This window comes from Melozone crissalis, unplaced genomic scaffold, assembly GCF_028551555.1.
Source record: "Melozone crissalis strain CALT ecotype California unplaced genomic scaffold, PUWL_Pcris_2 ptg000034l_1, whole genome shotgun sequence".
NCBI lineage: Eukaryota > Metazoa > Chordata > Aves > Passeriformes > Passerellidae > Melozone > Melozone crissalis.
The window spans coordinates 25,270,274-25,290,760 of record NW_026535812.1 but is presented as its reverse complement, the minus strand read 5'-3'; the positions used below and the strand labels follow the sequence as shown (position 1 = coordinate 25,290,760).

General features: G+C 51.3%; 2 protein-coding genes across 2 annotated transcripts in view; one reads left to right on the top strand and one right to left on the bottom strand.

The window, feature by feature from the left end:
- Nucleotides 1-6,147, top strand: part of MME (membrane metalloendopeptidase) — a 29,069-nt gene extending 22,922 nt beyond the window's left edge. Inside the window, exons 19-22 of the mRNA XM_054282838.1 lie at nt 874-939; nt 2,946-3,041; nt 3,445-3,521; nt 5,975-6,147. Coding sequence (XP_054138813.1) covers nt 874-939; nt 2,946-3,041; nt 3,445-3,521; nt 5,975-6,074 — 339 coding nt within the window. The 3' untranslated portion in view covers nt 6,075-6,147. The remainder of the gene's footprint in view (nt 1-873; nt 940-2,945; nt 3,042-3,444; nt 3,522-5,974) is intronic.
- A 6,604-nt stretch (nt 6,148-12,751) lies between these two features.
- STRIT1 (small transmembrane regulator of ion transport 1) lies at nt 12,752-14,183 on the bottom strand. Its single transcript, XM_054282267.1, has 2 exons — nt 14,171-14,183; nt 12,752-12,846 (listed from the first exon to the last, which is right to left on the bottom strand). The coding sequence occupies exons 1-2, from the start codon at nt 14,181-14,183 to the stop codon at nt 12,752-12,754; spliced, it is 108 nt and encodes a 35-aa protein (XP_054138242.1).
- Nucleotides 14,184-20,487: the final 6,304 nt, after the last annotated feature.

Genomic DNA, 20,487 nt, shown 5'->3' with positions numbered 1-20,487 from the left:
CTGCTCTCTGTTCCACCACGGCTCCGCCTTTTCACAGCCGGACCACGTGTGCCGTCACACAGGACAGGGAGCTGATAAAACTGATGAAACTCCCAGCCCTGAGGTTGTCCCGAAACGTGTTGAAGTGTGGGAACTCAGAGAGAGGCCAGTCAAATTAGAGAAGAAAATTTCAGCATATTCTGCTGCCCTTTTATTCACACATTAAATTCAATCAAGGCATGATTCTAGATTTTGCAGCTTTGACTATCATTAATCAATATGATGGACTAATACTTAAAATAACGATTTTTAGAAAACAGAATTAGATGTTTCCCATTATCAAAGCTTCATCATCTTTGGTGCTATTTGACTGACTTAGAAGTACCTGCTAAATAGAGAATTTCTACGTATCTGGCTACCAAGAAGCCACTGAACTTGCCTCCTATACAGAAAAATACCTTCTAGCAGGTTTGCTGATGTCTGTTAACAACAATTTCAGCAGTTTGGAGTTTGGATTTTAACTTGTTCTGCAGATTCTGTCCACTTCCTCTAACTGGAGCTGTGGTAAGAAACTCAGGATTAAATTCAAGGAGAAAAGAGGAAGAATAAATGAGCAATGACTAAGTAGCAGAAAATCTGAGAGAGAGATACAGAGCTGAGAAAGTTGCCTGGAGGGGAAGGAAGAGGATTAGAAAAACAATAGTATCTCAAAACATGGATTTTGAGACAAGGGACATAAAGGCTTTTCAGAGATTTTAACATAATCTTCTGCTAAACCTTCAGATTTTAAGGTAATTCTTGCCATTAGAAACTGGAAAATGCACAAAGATTGGTGTTACAGGTCCTGGATGAGCTTTATTTTTGAAACCAATAGTTTTCCTTTCTGTTTTACAGCTGAGTGGAATCAACACACTAGGAGAAAACATTGCTGATAATGGGGGTGTGAGACAAGCATACAAGGTAAGAAATACCCATTTCTCTGTTTCATCTGAAACTGTCAGAGGTTAAACAAGTCAGTTTCAGAGCCCTGGAAGAAGAAACACAATTTCTGTGTTGGGGACAGGACCAGGCCTACTGTGCCATCGAGGCCTGCATTAAAGCCACTGTCCAGCTGTGGCATTTCTCTCACCCTGTTAATCGTGTCAGGCTACAGATTACCTGTTCCTAGGGAACTCGTTTTCAGTTTTTTCCCCATTTGTGAGTAAGGAATGTGAGGAATGGAAACATTCACTGGCTGACATTGGACCATGACCTGGAGAAAGTGCTGACACCAGCAGCTGGCTGCCTCTGGCTGCGTTTTTCACCAGGTTTTTCACGCCAGGAAGGAGGGCAGCATGGCTTTCATCATATGGCTTTCATAAACACTTTGCTTTTCATCTTGCTCAGGTGGCCTGGGCCCTCTGTGCTGGTATCCCAGATGCCAGAGACACTGGAGTCCCTGCACTAAGCCTTCCAGGCAGCTGGATGCTTTCTGGCTTTGCTTTCCTTCTCTTCCCAAGCAGCTGCTGGACTCCCTGGTTGGCCACCATTGAGACTGGCATTCAGAGGGACTCAGGTTATTCTGTGAGCATGGTCTGGGATAAAGCAGCCAGTCAGCTTCTTCTATTTATTCACAAATATCCTCCTTCTGCTTCCCTGAACACCTTCTGTGGCAAAACACTCAACACAGCTGAGTGCTGTCCCTGCCCAACAAAGAGCCTCTGGATGCACGGCCAGCTCCCACTGCAAATGGACATGTTTGAGGGAAAACACAATTATTAATGAGAGTTAAGGTATGGTTTGCAAGCCCAAAAGAGGCTTCAGGATTATTAGATTAGTGTGATCTTTGGTGACTGGAATATTTGTGCAAAGTACAAAGCCATGAAAGGGGATACGCTTTCCAAAAGGAATGGGAGTAGCCAGAAAAATTAGGTCAGAAGTATTAAAAATTATTATGACATCTTGTAAACAGTAAAAAAAGGTCCAGAAGGAATCTTGAGGGGTCAGTATCCCACCCCCCTGCCCATGCAGGTAGAATTAACCCCTTGTGCATCCTTCCAGCCCCAAGAGGGGCATTCCCACTCCTCCTCGTGGCACTCCCGTGCCACCACGGCTCTGCCTCCAACAAACACAACAATCGCTCCTTTCTCTCCTGCGACCTTTCACATATTTGAGGACTTACATGCTTCAAGGCCCAGACTTCTCTCCTTTAGACTAAACAAACCCAATTCTTTCAATCTTTCCTCATAGGTCATGTTTGCTGGACCTCTGCTCATTCTTGCTGCTTTCTTCTGGACTCTCTCCAGTGGGTCCACATCTTTCCTGAAGGGCAGTGCCCAAAAGTGGACAGAGCACTCCAGCTGAGCCCTGGCCAGCGTGGAGTAGAGGGATTACTTCATGTATTTCACATAAGCCACTCCTGTTTACACACCCCAGTACAACACCGGGCTCTTTGCAGTGCTGTGGCACCGTTGGCTCTCGTTCAGCTGTTATCCATGGAAACTTCCAGAAGTTTTCCATGGACCTGCTATCTGCTCATCCCTCAGCTGTGCCTGGGCAGTTGATTGGCTTTGCTCGTGCGTTGCTTTGGCTCTGATTTCAGGCAGAACATTTCTGCAGCATCTTTCATCAGGGATGAGGCACCAACAACACACCCACGTTTGACACGTCTCCATGAGAAACATGAAAGCAGCTGCCCTTACTGTGGCAAGGTTTAAAGCCTTCTGCAATTCACTTTTAAAAAACCAGGCCCCAAGCAACACACAGTGGGAAAAATCTCTTTTTCATAATGCAGCATTAGAAAATTGATAGCACAGTACTAAGAAATGGCCCTGTCATCTTCTGCTTCAAGGTGGCACGTGTGGGACGGATGGCTAAGGGAGGCAAGGATTAATTGAGTCAAAGAATCCGTGTTCCTCCTTGCCATCATTTCATTTTGACTGGAAAATGCTGGAAGTGGTAACCTTTCTGCTCACTTCATCCCACAGGCTTATGAGAACTTTGAGAGAAAACACGGAAAAGAAAAACTCCTTCCTGGTCTCGACATGAACCACAAACAGCTGTTTTTCCTGAACTTTGCACAGGTATCCTTTCCTCCTTGCCTGAGGGCTTTGAAAACCTCTTGGCATTACAGTTTAGCAGCAAGTCAGAACAGGCTGCCTCCCGTGGGCTAAACAAGAGCTGGCAGAGCTGCAGAGCTGAGCAGTGCTCACTGCACAGCAGTGAAATTTAAGTCTTGTTAGGTGATTTTTATCTTCCCCAAAGAAACTAATTCAGCCCCTGGTAAGCCTGGTAGGAAGTGCCTTGTGCCCAAGTGCCTTTGTCTGAGGACAGTGATGTATTTTTTTAACAAAATACACTCTTTGTTCTCTGTGTTCCAATGTGGAATTTATTCTCATGAACATCAGGTATTTCACAGTTAAATAACAGCAGGTCTCTTCCTGTAAAATCTGAGGCTAACGATGCTTTTCTCTGTTACCTGTGCAGGTGTGGTGTGGCACGTACAGACCAGAATACGCAGTGAACTCCATCAAGACCGACGTGCACAGCCCGGGCAGATTCAGGTCAGCAGAGCCAGCACCCCAGAGCAGCCCTGAGGTGTCACACCTCTGCAGCATGGGATCTCTGTGGGGAACTGCAGAGACCCTGCCCAGGGCTGGGCTGCCCTTCCAGGGGGCTTTGACATGCACACACCACAGGCAGAGCACTCTGGAGAGGGCTGGGCTCTCCCTGTCCCTCCAGCACTGCCCAAACGGGCAAAGCCCTTCCCAGGCAGCTCCACGGGCAAAGCAGGGATGTGGGATCATTGTCTCGTCCTTGAGAACATCCAGCTTAATTGTGTCCACACTATGGAGCAGCTTTGAACAGCCTCCACACAGCCCAACACCTGGGTGTCACTGTGTGTCACTGCAGAGTCCCAGGGACTGTGCCTGGGATCCAGGGCTCATCCACAGATCCCATCTCCTGCAATAGCTCCTGTTAGGGTTCTTGTACACAAAACAACAGCATGGATGAACTTTCATCTGTAGAATCAGTGGAGATCACTGCCCTCCCTGCTAACAAACCCTGTGCAGTGGTACAGCACAGATGTGCATTCTGTGTCTGGTGAGCCCGGCCAGCCTTCCCAGGACCAGCTGGGCTCAGTTCAGTGGAGCCCTGCAGGAAATGTGGCTGCTCAGGCCAGCCTGGGATCTTTCCTTTTCCTCTGGAGTCAGAGCAGCCTGTTCATCAGCAGGGCAGCAATGTGCTCTAATAAACCTGTCTGGTCCCACGCCACGGTATCAGGGGCAGCGCAGCCATCACAGCATCTGCGGGGAGGCTGAGCCCTCTCCAGGCTCCACATCCACAGGAGCCAAGCTCTGTGCTGATAGAATCCCCCACATTAACCCCAGTATCTTTCCTTGAATGGCTTTCAGCAATCCCTGTTTGCCCCCGCGCTGGGATGCTCAGTGAAAGCAGCGACTGTTCCTGCTGTTCTCCGTGTTTCCCTAGGGTGGGTTCTGCTATCTGGGATCTCTCCCACAGGCACTGTGTGCTCCTGCAGCCAGGCCTGTCTGCTCTCGGTGCTAATGGGGCTCCAGAGGCCCTGCAGAGCCTCGGCACATCTGATTTGGACGAGGTACAAGGCCTTTGAAGTGGCTGGTTCAGCATCCAGTGCAACAAGCTGTGTTTGTGTGCGCCCTGGGCACGTCACACCGTGCTGTGCTGTCTGTACCTCGGCAGGACGGGCTATAAACTGTGCATGCAGGGGCGCAGGTGTTCATGAGAAACCTGACAACGTCCCCAGAGTGGGCAGTCATTTACAGCATGAGGCCCCCTAAGAGCTCTAAAACAGAAAACATTTCATGAGACATACCCACAAAACTAACACCTAATGACATACTACACAAGTGTCACTAAGGCTCCCCAGGTGCCTCTTTTGATTATTACCTGGGGAGTGCAATGAGCCTTTTCAATACCTGCTACACTGGCTGGGGGCTGCTTCTCCTTGCAAGTAGAACAGGCAGCTCCTCATGGCAGTTGTTAATTGCAGTGCATCCCATTTTAGCAGTCCTTGTTCACGGGAGCAGTGAAGCACAGCTAGATCACCAAAATGCATGAGGTTCCTGATAATCCTTTTTTCTGTGCCATCTCCTGCTCCACTGCTGGCTCCCAAGAGCAGGGAGTCACTTTTGGCCTTTAGAACAATTGAATTATTGCAGGTGTCCCTGCTGAACTTCACCTCAGCTTCTGTGGGCACACCCTGCTTCTAAGGATGAACATAATTCTCAGAATAACCATGAATTACTCAAAGAAACAGTTCTTTAAAGAACTTCTGGGCCACAATCAATGTCCATCAGTATCTGTATTTGACCTGTTTCCCTGCATAGGTATTTGCTGCTGTATTCCCAATCCTGAAGGAACAAGTGACTGTTAGCAGATCTATTCACACGTGCTCACAATTACACATGTCAAATCAGCCTTAGCTGGAACAGCCTCATACTCACTCCCCATGTTGAGGTGAAAGCCATTGTTTGTATGAGATTTTTGCCAGAAAACTCATTCACTGGAAAATCTGTGCAGAACGCCCAGAGGAGCAGCATGATCTCAGTTAAAACCTGGTTGGTGTAAAAATGTAAATGAACATTCAGTGAGGAGTTACCACCACAGCCCTTGACCTCGGGTTTTGTTTTCCCTTCACCGAGACACTTGTCAGCAAAACGGAGCTGGAAAAGCCCTCGGTGGAAACCACTGACAAGTGAGAAATCTGTTTGGGGGCAAGAACTGGCTGGTGAGAGCCAGCCATGAGCAGGGGACAGGCCCTGTGTTTCTGGGGTTGCAATAGGGGCAAGACAAGCTGAAGGAGAAAACCCAGCCGGCCCTTGAGGTGAGATGGAGCAAGGCAGGGCTCAGCAGCAGGGCGTTCCTCCACGCTGCGCTGAGGTGACACAACAAAAACAAGTTACAAAATGTGGGTCGTGTTGTTTGTTTCAAACCCAGGCCAGCAGCAATGACAGCGCGTTGCTTTGTTTTAAAGGGTGCTGGGGTCGCTGCAGAACTCGCCAGAGTTTTCAGAAGCCTTTTCTTGCACCACGAGAGACAGCATGGACCCTGCCGAGAAGTGCCGCGTCTGGTGACGGACTGCACGCCTCGCACCTCCAGGGGCTTTCCAGGAAAAGAGACCTTTCCAGCTGATTCGAGAGGGGGAGGAGGGAAGGGAGCAGAGTGGAGTGTGCTGGAGACACGGCTGTAACCCTTGGCAAACATGCAAACCCCAAATCACCACCCTGGCAGCGGGGCAGGCAGCGCTGGCTGCTGCTGCCCGCAGGACCCGACTCACCTGGCAGTGCCCAGCTCACCTCACCTGCGGCTGCAACCCTGCCCACAGCCCGGGGGACTCATTCGAAAGGGCAAAGTACTGCCCACGATCTCCCCCGGGCCGGTGAGTGCAGGTTTCTGATCAGGGCAGGAGGGAAACGCTCAGAAACACACATTTTAGCCATCGTACCACGACAGAGAGACAGCAGTTTATATCCCAGTGTCAGATACTCTGTACCCTCTGCTGTTGCAGGAAATCTGTTCTACCAAATGTTTTCATTTTTACTTGAAACCATTTATACAAGAGGAGTCCAAAGACCTGCTGTACTTAAGTAACTTCTCACTAATTACTCCAGTGTGTATTATCTGAAATCTCTATTTACAATAGTTAATTTACAGCTTTCCAGCCCAAATGGAATCGTAGGTAATTTATTAATTTCTGCACCTATAATCTGTAAGATTGTGATCAAAGACCCTTTCACCATTTTCTAAGCTTTATCTTGCTTTCTCTAAAGTCGCTCTTTTTTAAAGTTTCTAGTAATGTATAAATCATAGTTTTTATATTTAAATCTTGAGCTACACTTTTGACTTGAAGTATTGTAACATACTTTATCAGTGGCTGCATAGAACTGGGAAATTGGACTAAAGCATGGTATCGGGCAATAAGACAAAGCCTACAAAACTGAGTTCTCCAATGGAGGGCACAAACAGGGGAGTTTCCAGGCTGACTGTCAGTGCCCAGGCTCTGATCCCGCACACCACTTGTACGTGTTCTGATCAGTGTCAGCCCTCACATCAGCAAAGCTGCACAGCTGATTGCAAGAGTCTGAAGGAGCTTTAAGCAAGAGGGTAAAAGGCTTTAAATCTGCAATGATATGTATTAAACATCCTCATGCAGATTGCAAAGGAACTTACTGCTTTGTTTATCAAAGCAAAGACATTTGCAAACCAAGTACCAGATACCTCAGATGACTGCTACAATAGGTCTATTTAAAAAACCTATGTCCTTTTAGCCGAGTTTGTCATCTGATCAAAACATTTTGATAATAAACTGAAATTATGAGCCAAATGCAGCGCGTGTTCTTCATAGGAATTATGAAAATGGCGCCCCCGCCACACGCGGACCAGGACAGGGACTCGCCGCGCATTGTTCCCTTTGCGCTTCTACCCAGAGCAGGGCAGGGCCCTCGGGTCTGGGGGCATAGCGGGGTCACACGGGCACAGGTGAGCCCAGGTGTGTGAGGTGCTGCGGGAACAGCCAGGAGCAGGTGAAGCTCTTCCCTGGGGGGTGTCAGCCTCTGGGGCAGGAGAGACACAGCAGGTGAGAAAAGCACCCTGGAGCAGCTGTCCTTGGTGTGGGACTGGGAACGTCCCACCCAAATGCTGGCTCACAGGCAGGTGATATCCCTGTCCCACCCAAATGCTGGCTCACAGGCAGGTGATATCCCTGTCCCTGTCCCACCCCAGCTCTGGCTCACAGGCAGGTGATATCCCTGTCCCTGTCCCACCCAAACTCTTGTTCACAGGCAGGTGATATCCCTGTTCCACCCCAGCTCTGGCTCACAGGCAGGTGATATCCCTGTCCCTGTCCCACCCCAGCTCTGGTTCACAGACAGGTGATATCCCCAGGGCTCTGCTCTGCACCAGTCATACTCTGTGTACACCACCACCCTTAAATGGGATTACAAGCACTGAAGAATATAAATATGAGCCTGGAGGTTTCCAAGATGCAGCATCCCAAGACATTGTTCCTCTCTACCTGATTTACTCCAAGAGCTGTTCAGGGGACACAGGGAAAGCCAGGCAGAGGCAAGCCTGGCATCCTACTGTAACAATACTGTGGTGGCCTGGCACTGAGTTATCACCTCGCTTTAATAGTGCAGCACCAGCATTTTCCAAGCAATCTGAATGTGCATGGGTTTTTCCCCTCAATCACCAGCACCTCTCTGAGAGAAAGGAACCTGGCTCTCAAACACTCGTTTTATTTTTCAGGAATGAAAAACCCCAAACCTTTTGCTGCCCCTTTTACCCCCACGTGTGAGGAGAGCTGCACGCTGTACGGCTGCATCACGACAGACACCCGAGTGGGCAGTCTGAAGGTGGTTACAAAAGGTCACTGCAGAGTGCTCAGTGATCTTCCAGCAGCGTGGGGGATGCATATTTTCTTGGAATAATCCTCTCTTTATTACCCCATAAAACTGGCAGGAACTCCTGCTTTGTGTACAGCAAGCCAGCTCGATGACATTGACGCCAGCCTAGAAAGTTATTTTGGTTTGCTCTGCCAAATCAGATCTCAAAAATCAGGTAAAGCTAAACCAGATTGCAGTGTTTACATTTTATCTCTGTAACATTTTAATTGGAAACATTCGATTTCCAGCGTTGTGAGACACCCAAAGAGCTGTTTGGGCCAGCGGGCCCTTTCAGAACTGCTTCCCTCCGTGCCTGGTAAATGAAGTGAGTCGTGAAAACACAGACGTGGTCAGTGTGGAGTCACAGCTGGATCAGTCTGGGTGGGCTCAGACACTGAAGGGTGGAAGGTGGGACCCTGAGGTGTGTGCGGATCAGCCCAGGGTGGGCTCAGACCCTCAGGTGTGTGTGGATCAGCCCAGGGTGGGCTCAGACACCAAGGATGGAAGGTGAGACCCTGAGGTGTGTGCCCAGGTGGGCTCAGACCCCGAGGTGTGTGCGGATCAGCCCAGGTGGGCTCAGACCCCGAGGTGTGTGCCCAGGTGGGCTCAGACCCCGAGGTGTGTGTGGATCAGCCCAGGGTGGGCTCAGACATCAAGGATGGAAGGTGAGACCCTGAGGTGTGTGCCCAGGTGGGCTCAGACCCCGAGGTGTGTGTGGATCAGCCCAGGTGGGCTCAGACCCTCAGGTGTGTGTGGATCAGCCCAGGGTGGGCTCAGACCCCGAGGTGTGTGTGGATCAGCCCAGGTGGGCTCAGACCCTCAGGTGTGTGTGGATCAGCCCAGGTGGGCTCAGACCCCGAGGTGTGTGCGGATCAGCCCAGGTGGGCTCAGACCCTCAGGTGTGTGTGGATCAGCCCAGGGTGGGCTCAGACCCTCAGGTGTGTGCGGATCAGCCCAGGTGGGCTCAGACCCTCAGGTGTGTGCGGATCAGCCCAGGTGGGCTCAGACCCTCAGGTGTGTGCGGATCAGCCCAGGTGGGCTCAGACCCCGAGGTGTGTGCGGATCAGCCCAGGGTGGGCTCAGACCCTCAGGTGTGTGCGGATCAGCCCAGGTGGGCTCAGACCCTCAGGTGTGTGTGGATCAGCCCAGGGTGGGCTCAGACCCTCAGGTGTGTGCGGATCAGCCCAGGTGGGCTCAGACCCTCAGGTGTGTGAGGATCAGCCCAGGGTGGGCTCAGACCCCGAGGTGTGTGCGGATCAGCCCAGGTGGGCTCAGACCCCGAGGTGTGTGCGGATCAGCCCAGGTGGGCTCAGACCCTCAGGTGTGTGCGGATCAGCCCAGGGTGGGCTCAGACCCTCAGGTGTGTGCGGATCAGCCCAGGTGGGCTCAGACCCTCAGGTGTGTGCGGATCAGCCCAGGTGGGCTCAGACCCCGAGGTGTGTGCGGATCAGCCCAGGTGGGCTCAGACCCTCAGGTGTGTGTGGATCAGCCCAGGGTGGGCTCAGACCCTCAGGTGTGTGCGGATCAGCCCAGGTGGGCTCAGACCCTCAGGTGTGTGAGGATCAGCCCAGGGTGGGCTCAGACCCCGAGGTGTGTGCGGATCAGCCCAGGGTGGGCTCAGACCCCGAGGTGTGTGCGGATCAGCCCAGGTGGGCTCAGACCCCGAGGTGTGTGCGGATCAGCCCAGGGTGGGCTCAGACCCTCAGGTGTGTGAGGATCAGCCCAGGTGGGCTCAGACCCTCAGGTGTGTGTGGATCAGCCCAGGTGGGCTCAGACCCTCAGGTGTGTGCGGATCAGCCCAGGTGGGCTCAGACCCTCAGGTGTGTGTGGATCAGCCCAGGTGGGCTCAGACCCCGAGGTGTGTGCGGATCAGCCCAGGTGGGCTCAGACCCTCAGGTGTGTGTGGATCAGCCCAGGTGGGCTCAGACCCTCAGGTGTGTGCGGATCAGCCCAGGTGGGCTCAGACCCTCAGGTGTGTGAGGATCAGCCCAGGGTGGGCTCAGACCCCGAGGTGTGTGCGGATCAGCCCAGGTGGGCTCAGACCCCGAGGTGTGTGCGGATCAGCCCAGGTGGGCTCAGACCCTCAGGTGTGTGAGGATCAGCCCAGGGTGGGCTCAGACCCCGAGGTGTGTGCGGATCAGCCCAGGGTGGGCTCAGACCCTCAGGTGTGTGCGGATCAGCCCAGGTGGGCTCAGACCCCGAGGTGTGTGCGGATCAGCCCAGGTGGGCTCAGACCCTCAGGTGTGTGCGGATCAGCCCAGGTGGGCTCAGACCCCGAGGTGTGTGCGGATCAGCCCAGGTGGGCTCAGACCCTCAGGTGTGTGCGGATCAGCCCAGGTGGGCTCAGACCCTCAGGTGTGTGCGGATCAGCCCAGGTGGGCTCAGACCCCGAGGTGTGTGTGGATCAGCCCAGGTGGGCTCAGACCCCGAGGTGTGTGCGGATCAGCCCAGGTGGGCTCAGACCCTCAGGTGTGTGCGGATCAGCCCAGGTGGGCTCAGACCCCGAGGTGTGTGTGGATCAGCCCAGGTGGGCTCAGACCCTCAGGTGTGTGCGGATCAGCCCAGGTGGGCTCAGACCCCGAGGTGTGTGTGGATCAGCCCAGGGTGGGCTCAGACCCTCAGGTGTGTGTGGATCAGCCCAGGGTGGGCTCTGTGCTCAGCCAGCCCCTGAGGGAGGAGGGGGATGCTCCCACCTGCAGGGACCCCCGAGGTGCTGCTCAGGTGTCACAGGACACAGCAGCGTGCAGGTATCAGCAATCCCAGGGTTTATCCCCTCTCTCCCAGGACATCTGATGAGAATGGACCCCCCTGTGCCCTCAGCTCGTCCCCAGGTGCACAAACCCGGCGCTAAGACAATTCCCAAACGGAATGTCACACTTCAGCGCTGCTGCCGACTGCTGGAGGGGCCCAGGAATGTTCGTGGCTGCACCGCGGCCAAATCTATTTGTGTTTCCATTCCTAAAGCTCAGCAGACAGTGCCCACAGATGGAGACAGGATGTCTGACTGATGTGCCTTCCTCACATTCTCAAAATTATACTAATTATGTGAGCAGGAGTGAAAAAAATCAGTTTCTTTCTCTATTTAACCCCATCAGAGTTTGTTAAGTTTTTTCACATTTCCTTAAACGCACATCTTGCTGGGATCTTCCAGACATGCCTCTCACAATCAGTTCTCTGCTTTAGCTGGGGATTGAATTATTAATGATTTCATCTTCTCAGAACTGCAGTTCTTCAGTAGAAAAATCTGCATGCTCAAAAGCCCCGAGCTGTCAGTGAAAATGCAGTGATCTGATGCTCAGTTGTGATTTAAATGGCAAAGTCACTGGAAGTTCACATGGCTTATTATTGACTGGGGGAGCATAATTATCTCCAGCTCTAATTAAAAAGGCAAAGCCCAGCACAGGGCACTGAGGGCCCTGGTGAGCCCTGTTCCTGCTCAGACGCACTGAGCTGCACAGCCCTCCCAGCCCTGACTCAGCCTGAGCTTCTCTTTTCCAAGGACATGCAATGTTCTGTTTCATAACAATGGAGTCCAAGAGATTTTCCCCATAATAACGCTAAAAACACTTGCCCAGGCCCCATGAGAAATTAACCCTTGCCTGTTTCTACCAAGCCTGAAGCTCCTTAGCTGGTGGTAGCTGTATTAAAAGTTTGCTGTTCAGCAAACAGGTGGGATCTGACCTACCAGGAGATTCCAAAAACCACTCCCTAAATTGCAAATAATCTGAGAACAGGGAAATAGGTTTGGTGATTCTTCCTAATGGATAAAAAGTGTGCACAGCATTTACATGGTTGATATTAAAAATAACTCATTTTATACGTATTTTAGTAATTAAAACTCTAAACTGAACTTCTGAGTTCTTCTGATCAACTTCATTGTAGGTTCTTTTCACCTGTAAGACACAGAAAAGAGCATTTTAAAGGGTGGCAGTGCCACGTAGGGCAGGGGAGGCTGCTGTGTGACACTGCTGTCCCTGCAGGGCTCTGTGTGACACTGCTGTCACTGCAGGGCTGTGTGTGTGTGACACTGCTGTCACTGCAGGGTGTGTGTGTGTGACACTGCCGTCACTGCAGGGTGTGTGTGTGTGACACTGCTGTCACTGCAGGGCTGTGTGTGTGTGACACTGCTGTCCCTGCAGGGCTCTGTGTGACACTGCTGTCACTGCAGGGTGTGTGTGACACTGCTGCCACTGCAGGGTGTGTATGACACTGCCGTCACTGCAGGGTGTGTGTGTGTGACACTGCTGTCACTGCAGGGTGTGTATGACACTGCCGTCACTGCAGGGTGTGTGTGTGTGACACTGCTGTCACTGTGTGACACCGCCACTTACCGCAGGGCTCTGTGTGGCACTGCCATCCCTCCGAGGTCAGGAGAAGACAATGTACACCATGAGGGCACAGCCCAGGATCCAGCCCAGCGCCAGCAGCACGGGCACAAGCAGGCGGGACAGCGGGGCCTGGGCTGGACAGAGCACAGGACACAGGACAAACACAGGACACAGGGTCGGTGACACTGGCAGGGACTCGCTGAGCGGATCCCACCACAGCCAGCACTGGAGGTGAGCACGTCCAGGGTGCTGAGCCCCGGCTCAGCTGCTCAGCAGGCCTAGGCCAGGCTCAGAGGGGCCCAGGACAGGCCCAGGCTCTCTGAGGGGCACACAGGGAGCAGGACTGTGTGACACTGCCATCACTGCGCTGGTTTTACATCTCCAAACAGCAGCAGGACTCTATGGACCCTTCTATGGGTTCCTGCAAGCAGCGCACCCTTGCCAGAAAGCAGAATAACAACCTCTGAGATCCTGTGACTTACCAGTACGTTACACCTCTTACAGCACATCCTTACACACGTAATGGAACGATGGGTTTCTGAAGGGATGCATAAACTGTGTAAAACTATCCACAACACCTTGCACAGTTCAGATCGAGCAGGCAGACTCAGAAGGATTTAAGGACTGGCACATGGTTCTTCTGAAGCTCTGCACAGCACCCCTGTCTCACCAAAACACTGCACAGTGTGTCTGCCAGAGGGACAGACCCTCCTGTGCTGCCATGAATATATTAAACACATAAACAATTAAAAATCCTGCCCCAAACCGGGTGTCCTTTTGCCCAGGGGAGCAAACTCAGATATCTATTAAACTATCTCCCTAGATACCAGAGTCAGTGGTGCAAAAAAAAACCAGGAGAAAAGTCTTTAAAAACTTTGAATGTAGCTTAAAAAGTTCCCTTCACAAGTGTTACCTGAGTAACTGTGCACACAGCACACAGCACAGCTACAGTGTTAAACTTAAGTGAAATAAATAAAAATTTACAACAGATCTAAAATTCATTTTGATAAACTTCCTTTTCTCCTTGGAGAAGTGAAGTGTGCTTACAATGGACAGATCATTATTGAAATTTCATTTTGCTCTGCCACTTGAGCTTTGTGGGGTTAAAATCTAAATTACTCTGCATTCACTTGGCACTACACTTGGAGCTCAGCTCCACACAGTATAACAGAAATGCTGTCAAACAACTCATTTTACACACTGTCCTATTGTGTCAGCTAACCTGGAACGACAACTACAAAACACAAAGAAAACAAAACTGGTAGGATTCAAAAATACAGGAGGAACCCAAGCTGTTAATAGAATTAGCTTTTAAAGAGGTTACACTTTCTAACCGAAAAGTAAATTATATCTAGTGTATCAGACAAGAGCACAGGTAGCTGAGTGTACTCACACTGCATTGCTCAGACCCGTTAATTTCAGATTATTATGACATCCACATGTAATTGTGCCTCTTACCTGGTTCTGCCATTCCCCTCTTCTGGTTTAATGGCAGTTAGGGTTTGCCTCTGCAGCTGCTCTGAGAGCCCTGGGATGCTTTAAATAGAGAAATATTTGGAATGTGCTGCAGCTGCCTGGCCCACTGGTGCCAGGGGTTGGCTGTAAGCATTCAATTGTCTAAAAAGGCAGGAACAAGGGCTTCAAGGTTACCTCTGCCTGTCCCTGCCATGCACCTCTGCTTCAGAGCAGTCTGACCACAGAGGGGTCTGTTTCCTGAAGAGGGAGGGGAGCAAGGCTGAAAACTGCTTTGTGGTCTCTTTATGGGCATGAAGCTCCCACGGTAAATGCAGCCAACGCTCAGGAGCACCGTGTGCCTCCAGCACGACAGGGACCTGCTGTGTTCTGAGCGCCCCACGCTTCTGTCACCCCTCTCCTATGGAAAACCCAGCCAAGCCTTGCTCAGGGTTCCTGTGCAGGAATCCCTGTGGTTACCAGCTCCCAGCTCAGGGTTCCTGTGCAGCTATCCATCCCTGTGGTTACCAGCTCAGGGTTCCTGTGCAGGAATCCCTGTGGTTACCAGCTCCCAGCTCAGGGTTCCTGTGCAGCTATCCATCCCTGTGGTTACCAGCTCTCTGCCATGCACTGTTCAGCCCATCACAACATTCTGAGACACGAGAATAAACCATGGGCTTCACTTTCTTTGTCTGGCTTTGCCATAAAGAAAATCCTTTTGGGATGAGTTCCAATTTGCTGTGAAAAGAAATATGACTCTGTGTAAAATATTTATTGGGGAAAATAAAAATCTCTGATACAATAACTTTGTTGGCTGCAGAGCTGTTCCTGTAAGAATCCTATCTGGCTTGGTTCTGCTAATTATATCTATCCATCTGATCTCATGGAAATAATTTCCAGCAGGAATCATGTATTCCTGACAAGAGCATCTGACCTTCAGCGCTTGGGATCCTTCCAGGCCCAGTTGCCACAAGCAAGGGCAGCGGGTCATTGCAGCTCACACCAGTTTGGTGCTGCTCACCCCAGTTTGGGCACTGCTCACACCAGTTTGGGCACTGCTCACCCCAGTTTGGGCACTGCTCACACCAGTTTAGGCACTGCTCACATCAGTGTGGGTATTACACCAGTTTGGGCACTGCTCACACCAGTTTGGGTGCTGCTCACCCCAGTTTGGGTATTGCTCACCCCAGTTTGGGCATTGCTCACCCCAGTTTGGGTATTGCTCACCCCAGTTTGGGCACTCCTCACCCCAGTTTGGGTATTGCTCACCCCAGTTTGGGCACTCCTCACCCCAGTTTGGGTATTGCTCACCCCAGTTTGGGCATTGCTCACCCCAGTTTGGGTGCTGCTCACCCCAGTTTGGGCACTGCTCACACCAGTTTGGGTGCTGCTCACCCCAGTTTGGGCATTGCTCACCCCAGTTTGGGTATTGCTCACCCCAGTTTGGGCACTCCTCACCCCAGTTTGGGTATTGCTCACCCCAGTTTGGGCACTGCTCACACCAGTTTGGGTGCTGCTCACCCCAGTTTGGGTATTGCTCACCCCAGTTTGGGTATTGCTCACACCAGTTTGGTGCTGCTCACCCCAGTCTGGGTGCCCCAGTTTGGGTACAGCTCACCCCAGTCTGGGTGCTCTCCCCAGTGAGTGCTGCCCTGCACGTCCACAGCTGGACTCAAAGGAGACCAAAGTTGTAACTGCAGCAGATGGACTAACAATATAGACATTATTTTAAACAACACATCTTCTGTTGGGAACTGAGGAATGAACTGCAGACATCAATTCCACAATAGACCTCAGTCCAGCAGCCCAAATGAAAAAACAAAACAGAGGGATAGTTTCAAAATATAAGAACAAGAGGAGGACACAAGGCTTAAGAAAACACTCAGAACGATCTGTGGCAAAGCACAGCTACTGCTTTGCTGCTGAAGAACAATCCACAAGAACAACAATTCCTTTATTTCTGTTTGTGTGATTACAAGATCATGGTTTATGCTTTTCCCCTCTGTGCTGGGACTCTGAGACACTCAGTCTCCAGAGTCACACGTGGATGGCAGCTGGGCTCAGAAATGAGATTCCCTTTCAGCCTCCAGCTCACTGAGGTGCTCAATCAGATTGGTCTCAGGGCAACCTTTGGGACTTCACGGCCATTAGTGCTCCAAGCTGGGAATCACTTCCATGCTTTAAATGTCTGCAGTGCTCCAAGGGAGCTAGGGCCGGAATCAGGAGGAGGAACAGGTAAGGCAGCAAGGCTTTCTGTGAGAGAAGGGATTTCAACAGGAAAAATCCTTTTAGTGCCTGGTGTTTGGGCAGGAACTGTCAGAACCTCACTGACCTCCCCCACTGCGCAAAGCAACTTGACCATTTTTAGTGCTAAAATACCCAATATGTTCAGAGCGCATCCCAGTCTTCATCACTGCAGCGGTAGCCAGAGATCAAATACTGGAATGTCACATTTCTGTCTTTGTTGCTCTCTGGGAATCTGAACCCATGTGCAGGAGGCTGGCAAAGAAATGTTTTGTTTTACAAATTCTATATGATCCCTATAAATAACTTCAGCCTACACAGCCTCAGAGGAGATTAGAAGGACAGACCAACTCATCTCCACAAAGGGAATGCTCTAAGTAATAAAATCTTTATAGCTTTGTAATACTGGTATTAATTTTTAAATCATATTTCTTTTAATTGATCTTTTTTCCTTTAAGAGAAAACCCTGATTTATGAGCGAATCAAAAGCCATGTTTATAGGCCTTGAATTATTTTATGACTTTCCCGTACTCCCTTGTGACCTGCAGACTGACATATGAGAATATCAGATTATTGCATTCACAAAATAGGTTTATGTGTGGAAAATGTCTAATAAATGCATTTTATTAGTCACACCAATCTTAGCATTTGAAAGCTCCCTTAAAAAATTGCTGGGCATTACTTCTACTCACATTCGCATCATGACAATAAAGGCTGATTTATTTGATAACTGTGCAGCCAAAGACCTGAAAAAATCCATGTATTAAGCTACTAAATAATTAATTCCACATGCTGCTTCCTAAGGCTCTGGGTCTACACATCATTTCTGCTGGGAGGGAGCAGCATCACCCAGCTGAGCGCTGAGATACCTGCAGCAGGTACGACGGGAAAGGGCAGTGTGGAGATGTCCATGAGCCATTGCTGGGCCAGTCCCCGCAGAGCAGCAGTGATAACGAGCTGGGTTTGCCTCTGGCAGCTGAGGGACGGGAACTCCTGCAGAGCTGGCACGGGCACGGCCCCATCTCCCTGAGACCTCCTCACTGACCAGGGCAGCTCCTGCAGGGCTGGGGACGGCTGTGAGGTGAGGAGCAGCAGCAGGAGCCCAGGACACAGCCCAGGACAGAGCCCATGGCACACCCATGGCACACCCATGGCACACCCAGGACACAGCCCAGGACACAGCCCAGGACAGAGCCCATGGCACACCCATGGCACACCCATGGCACACCCAGGACAGAGCCCATGGCACACCCATGGCACACCCAGGACACAGCCCAGGACAGAGCCCAGGACAGAGCCCATGGCACACCCATGGCACACCCATGGCACACCCAGGACACAGCCCAGGACACAGCCCAGGACAGAGCCCATGGCACACCCAGGGCAGAGCCCAGGGATGGCAGCAGCTGAACACAGAGCCCAGTGCCCACAGATCAGCAGACCAGAGCAGTTCTGCAGCCACGTCCTTCCCCTGAGCTGAATGGGCACTGAGCTCCCACCAAGGACAGCCCAGGCACCAAAGCTGAGCCCAGGGACAGCCACAGGCCAGGGTTCATCATGGAAAGACTCCAGCCATCGCTCCCTGTCCTGTGATGATTACTCTGGAAGGGAACCCAGCCCAATCACACACTGTAAATACCCAGGGTTTATCATCCTGCAGGATGTGAGCTATGGTTTGTACTTTGCTGCAACCTGTTGCTGTGGCTCTTACTGTCGACTTGGCATTTTCTTCAGGCATTTAATGTGTCACTTGGATTTGCGCTGAATCCTCACTCCTGGGCCAAGTCAGACCTCCAGGCTTACCACGCTGCGTTTTCCATCTGATTTTTCTGCTGTGACAGAACAATGAAGTTAATAATTGCTCCATTCTGTTCCTTTGGATGAGAAGAAATAACCTGCAGTGCACTCTGTGCGCAGCAGAGAGAGTGAGGAAGGCTCCCTGGTGCAGGCACAGGGGGTGGTTTGGGCACCCCCAGGGCACCCCCAGGGCACGCCCAGCCCCAAAGTGCCCATCAGCAGCTGCAGCTAATTGAGCACCATCCCTCAGCTGCCAGGGCAGGCTCGGGGGGCAGGAAAGCTTCATCCGGGTGAGGAGGGGACAGAGAGCAGCAGGCAGGAGCCACCTGGGACACCCCAGCAGGGCTTGACCAGGGTGCTGTGCCTGATCCCAAACACAGGGCTGGAACAGCCACATTTTGGCTGCTCCTCTGTTCTAACTCCTGGAAACCAAGGGATGTGCTCAGCTGGGATGTGTGTCCCAGCTCTGGGTCCAGCCCCACATTTCCTGGTGGAAAAGCTGACAGAGTGAGGATGCTGCCCTCACAAACAACCACTGGCCTGCGTAACTCAGCTCATGGGCTGGGCAAAGTCAGCCACGGGCTGAAAACATCTTTATTGGATCTTACTGTGTCCTCTGAAACAACATTGGCTTGTGCCAGCAAGGAACACAACGGCAAAACACAAACTGGCTGAAGAAAAAAGGGTGTGTTCATTACCATGACTTTCTAAAATGTCATGTTTGTCTAAGATTTATTTCTTGATTTGACCATTCCAGCTGACCATAAACACTGGATAAAATGGAGCAAGCTAATTTCAATGTCCTCTTTAGAGCAAAATGAAGAATTGCTTCAGAATCTTTTATTCTACATTTTCATAGAATCAGGGAATGGTTAATGTTGGAAAAGACTTTTAAGATCACCAAGTCCAACCATTGGAGATGTTCCTTCCTTTAGCAGCCCATCTACCTGAAGGAGAACATGAGAGGAATCCTTTCCCTTGCTTTCCTACAGCTTCTATATTCCTTTTTAAATGAACCCTCTGTTCTGGGAAAAATGCACTTTTAAATTTACCATGGCAAGCCAGTTAATTCAAAAAAGTTTTGCAAGCCTTGAAAAGCTGTGAAGATATTACCAAGTTTTACCTGACCAGAAAGCAATAAAAATGGACAATTTCATGCACAAATTAAAAGACAATCTTATTTGTAAGAAGGGAGCAGATTTGGGAGGAAGATGACTGCAACCACCGAGTCCTTGCAGAAAAGGCGTGCGAGGAGCAGCAGCTCCAGCCTGGCGCTGCAGTTCCCTCTTGTGACAGCCAGAGCAAATTCCTGTTTGCAGGGAAGCAGGAGCTCAGTCAGCACAGCCACACACAGGGGTGAGGGCTGGGGATTCCGAACAAACCAAACCCGCTGGTTGTGAGACATCCCTCGGGGAAGATGTGTGCACTCTTTTGGGCTTTGGAAAAGGAGATTCCCCACCCCGGGGTGCCTTTGCCCCTGTTCACGCGAATCCCACAGCAGCTGGAGGAAATGAAGCACCTGCAGCCCTTTCCTCAGCCCGAGGGCCCTCTGGCACTGGCCAGGATGCTCCAAGGGGACAGACAGGGGCACTCTGCCTGCGGTTCACAGCCCTGAGTAAGCAGGAGCAGTATTTACAGGCAGAGACAGAGACTGAGGTCCCTCTGGCACTGGCCAGGATGCTCCAAGGGGACAGGCGAGGGCTCTGCCTGCTGCTCACAGCCCTGAGTAACCAGGAGCAGTATTTACAGGCAGAGACAGAGACTGGGGTCCCTCTGGCACTGGCCAGGATGCTCCAAGGGGACAGACAGGGGCACTCTGCCTGCTGCTCACAGCCCTGAGTAAGCAGGAGCAGTATTTACAGGCAGAAACAGAGACTGGCTGCTGGCCTGGCATGAGCTCTCCCTGCCCTGCTCATGTCCAGGTTCCTCACCGCATTCCACCCCAAACTAGGCTCCCGGTTGAGCACTCGGGCACCCGGAGCCGCGGGCTCTGGCACTGCCGGGTGCCAGCAGGAGCTGAGCACCGCCAATGTGCCCTGGGAGCTGCGCTGCTCCGGGCAGGGCTGGTGCCAGCAGAGGGCAACCCCTGCCCGCAGAGCCAGGCAGTCATTGTCCCTGTGTCTGGGGAAAGTCTTCTGAATGGTTAAAAATGGAAAACAGTGAAGCATTTCTAGAGTTAATCACATTACAGGGTAAATATTATATCGCCTTTGATTTCTGGATGCAAACCCCTCCTCTTGGGACACAGAACCTACAGACAGCAAACAGTGAGGCAGCTCTCC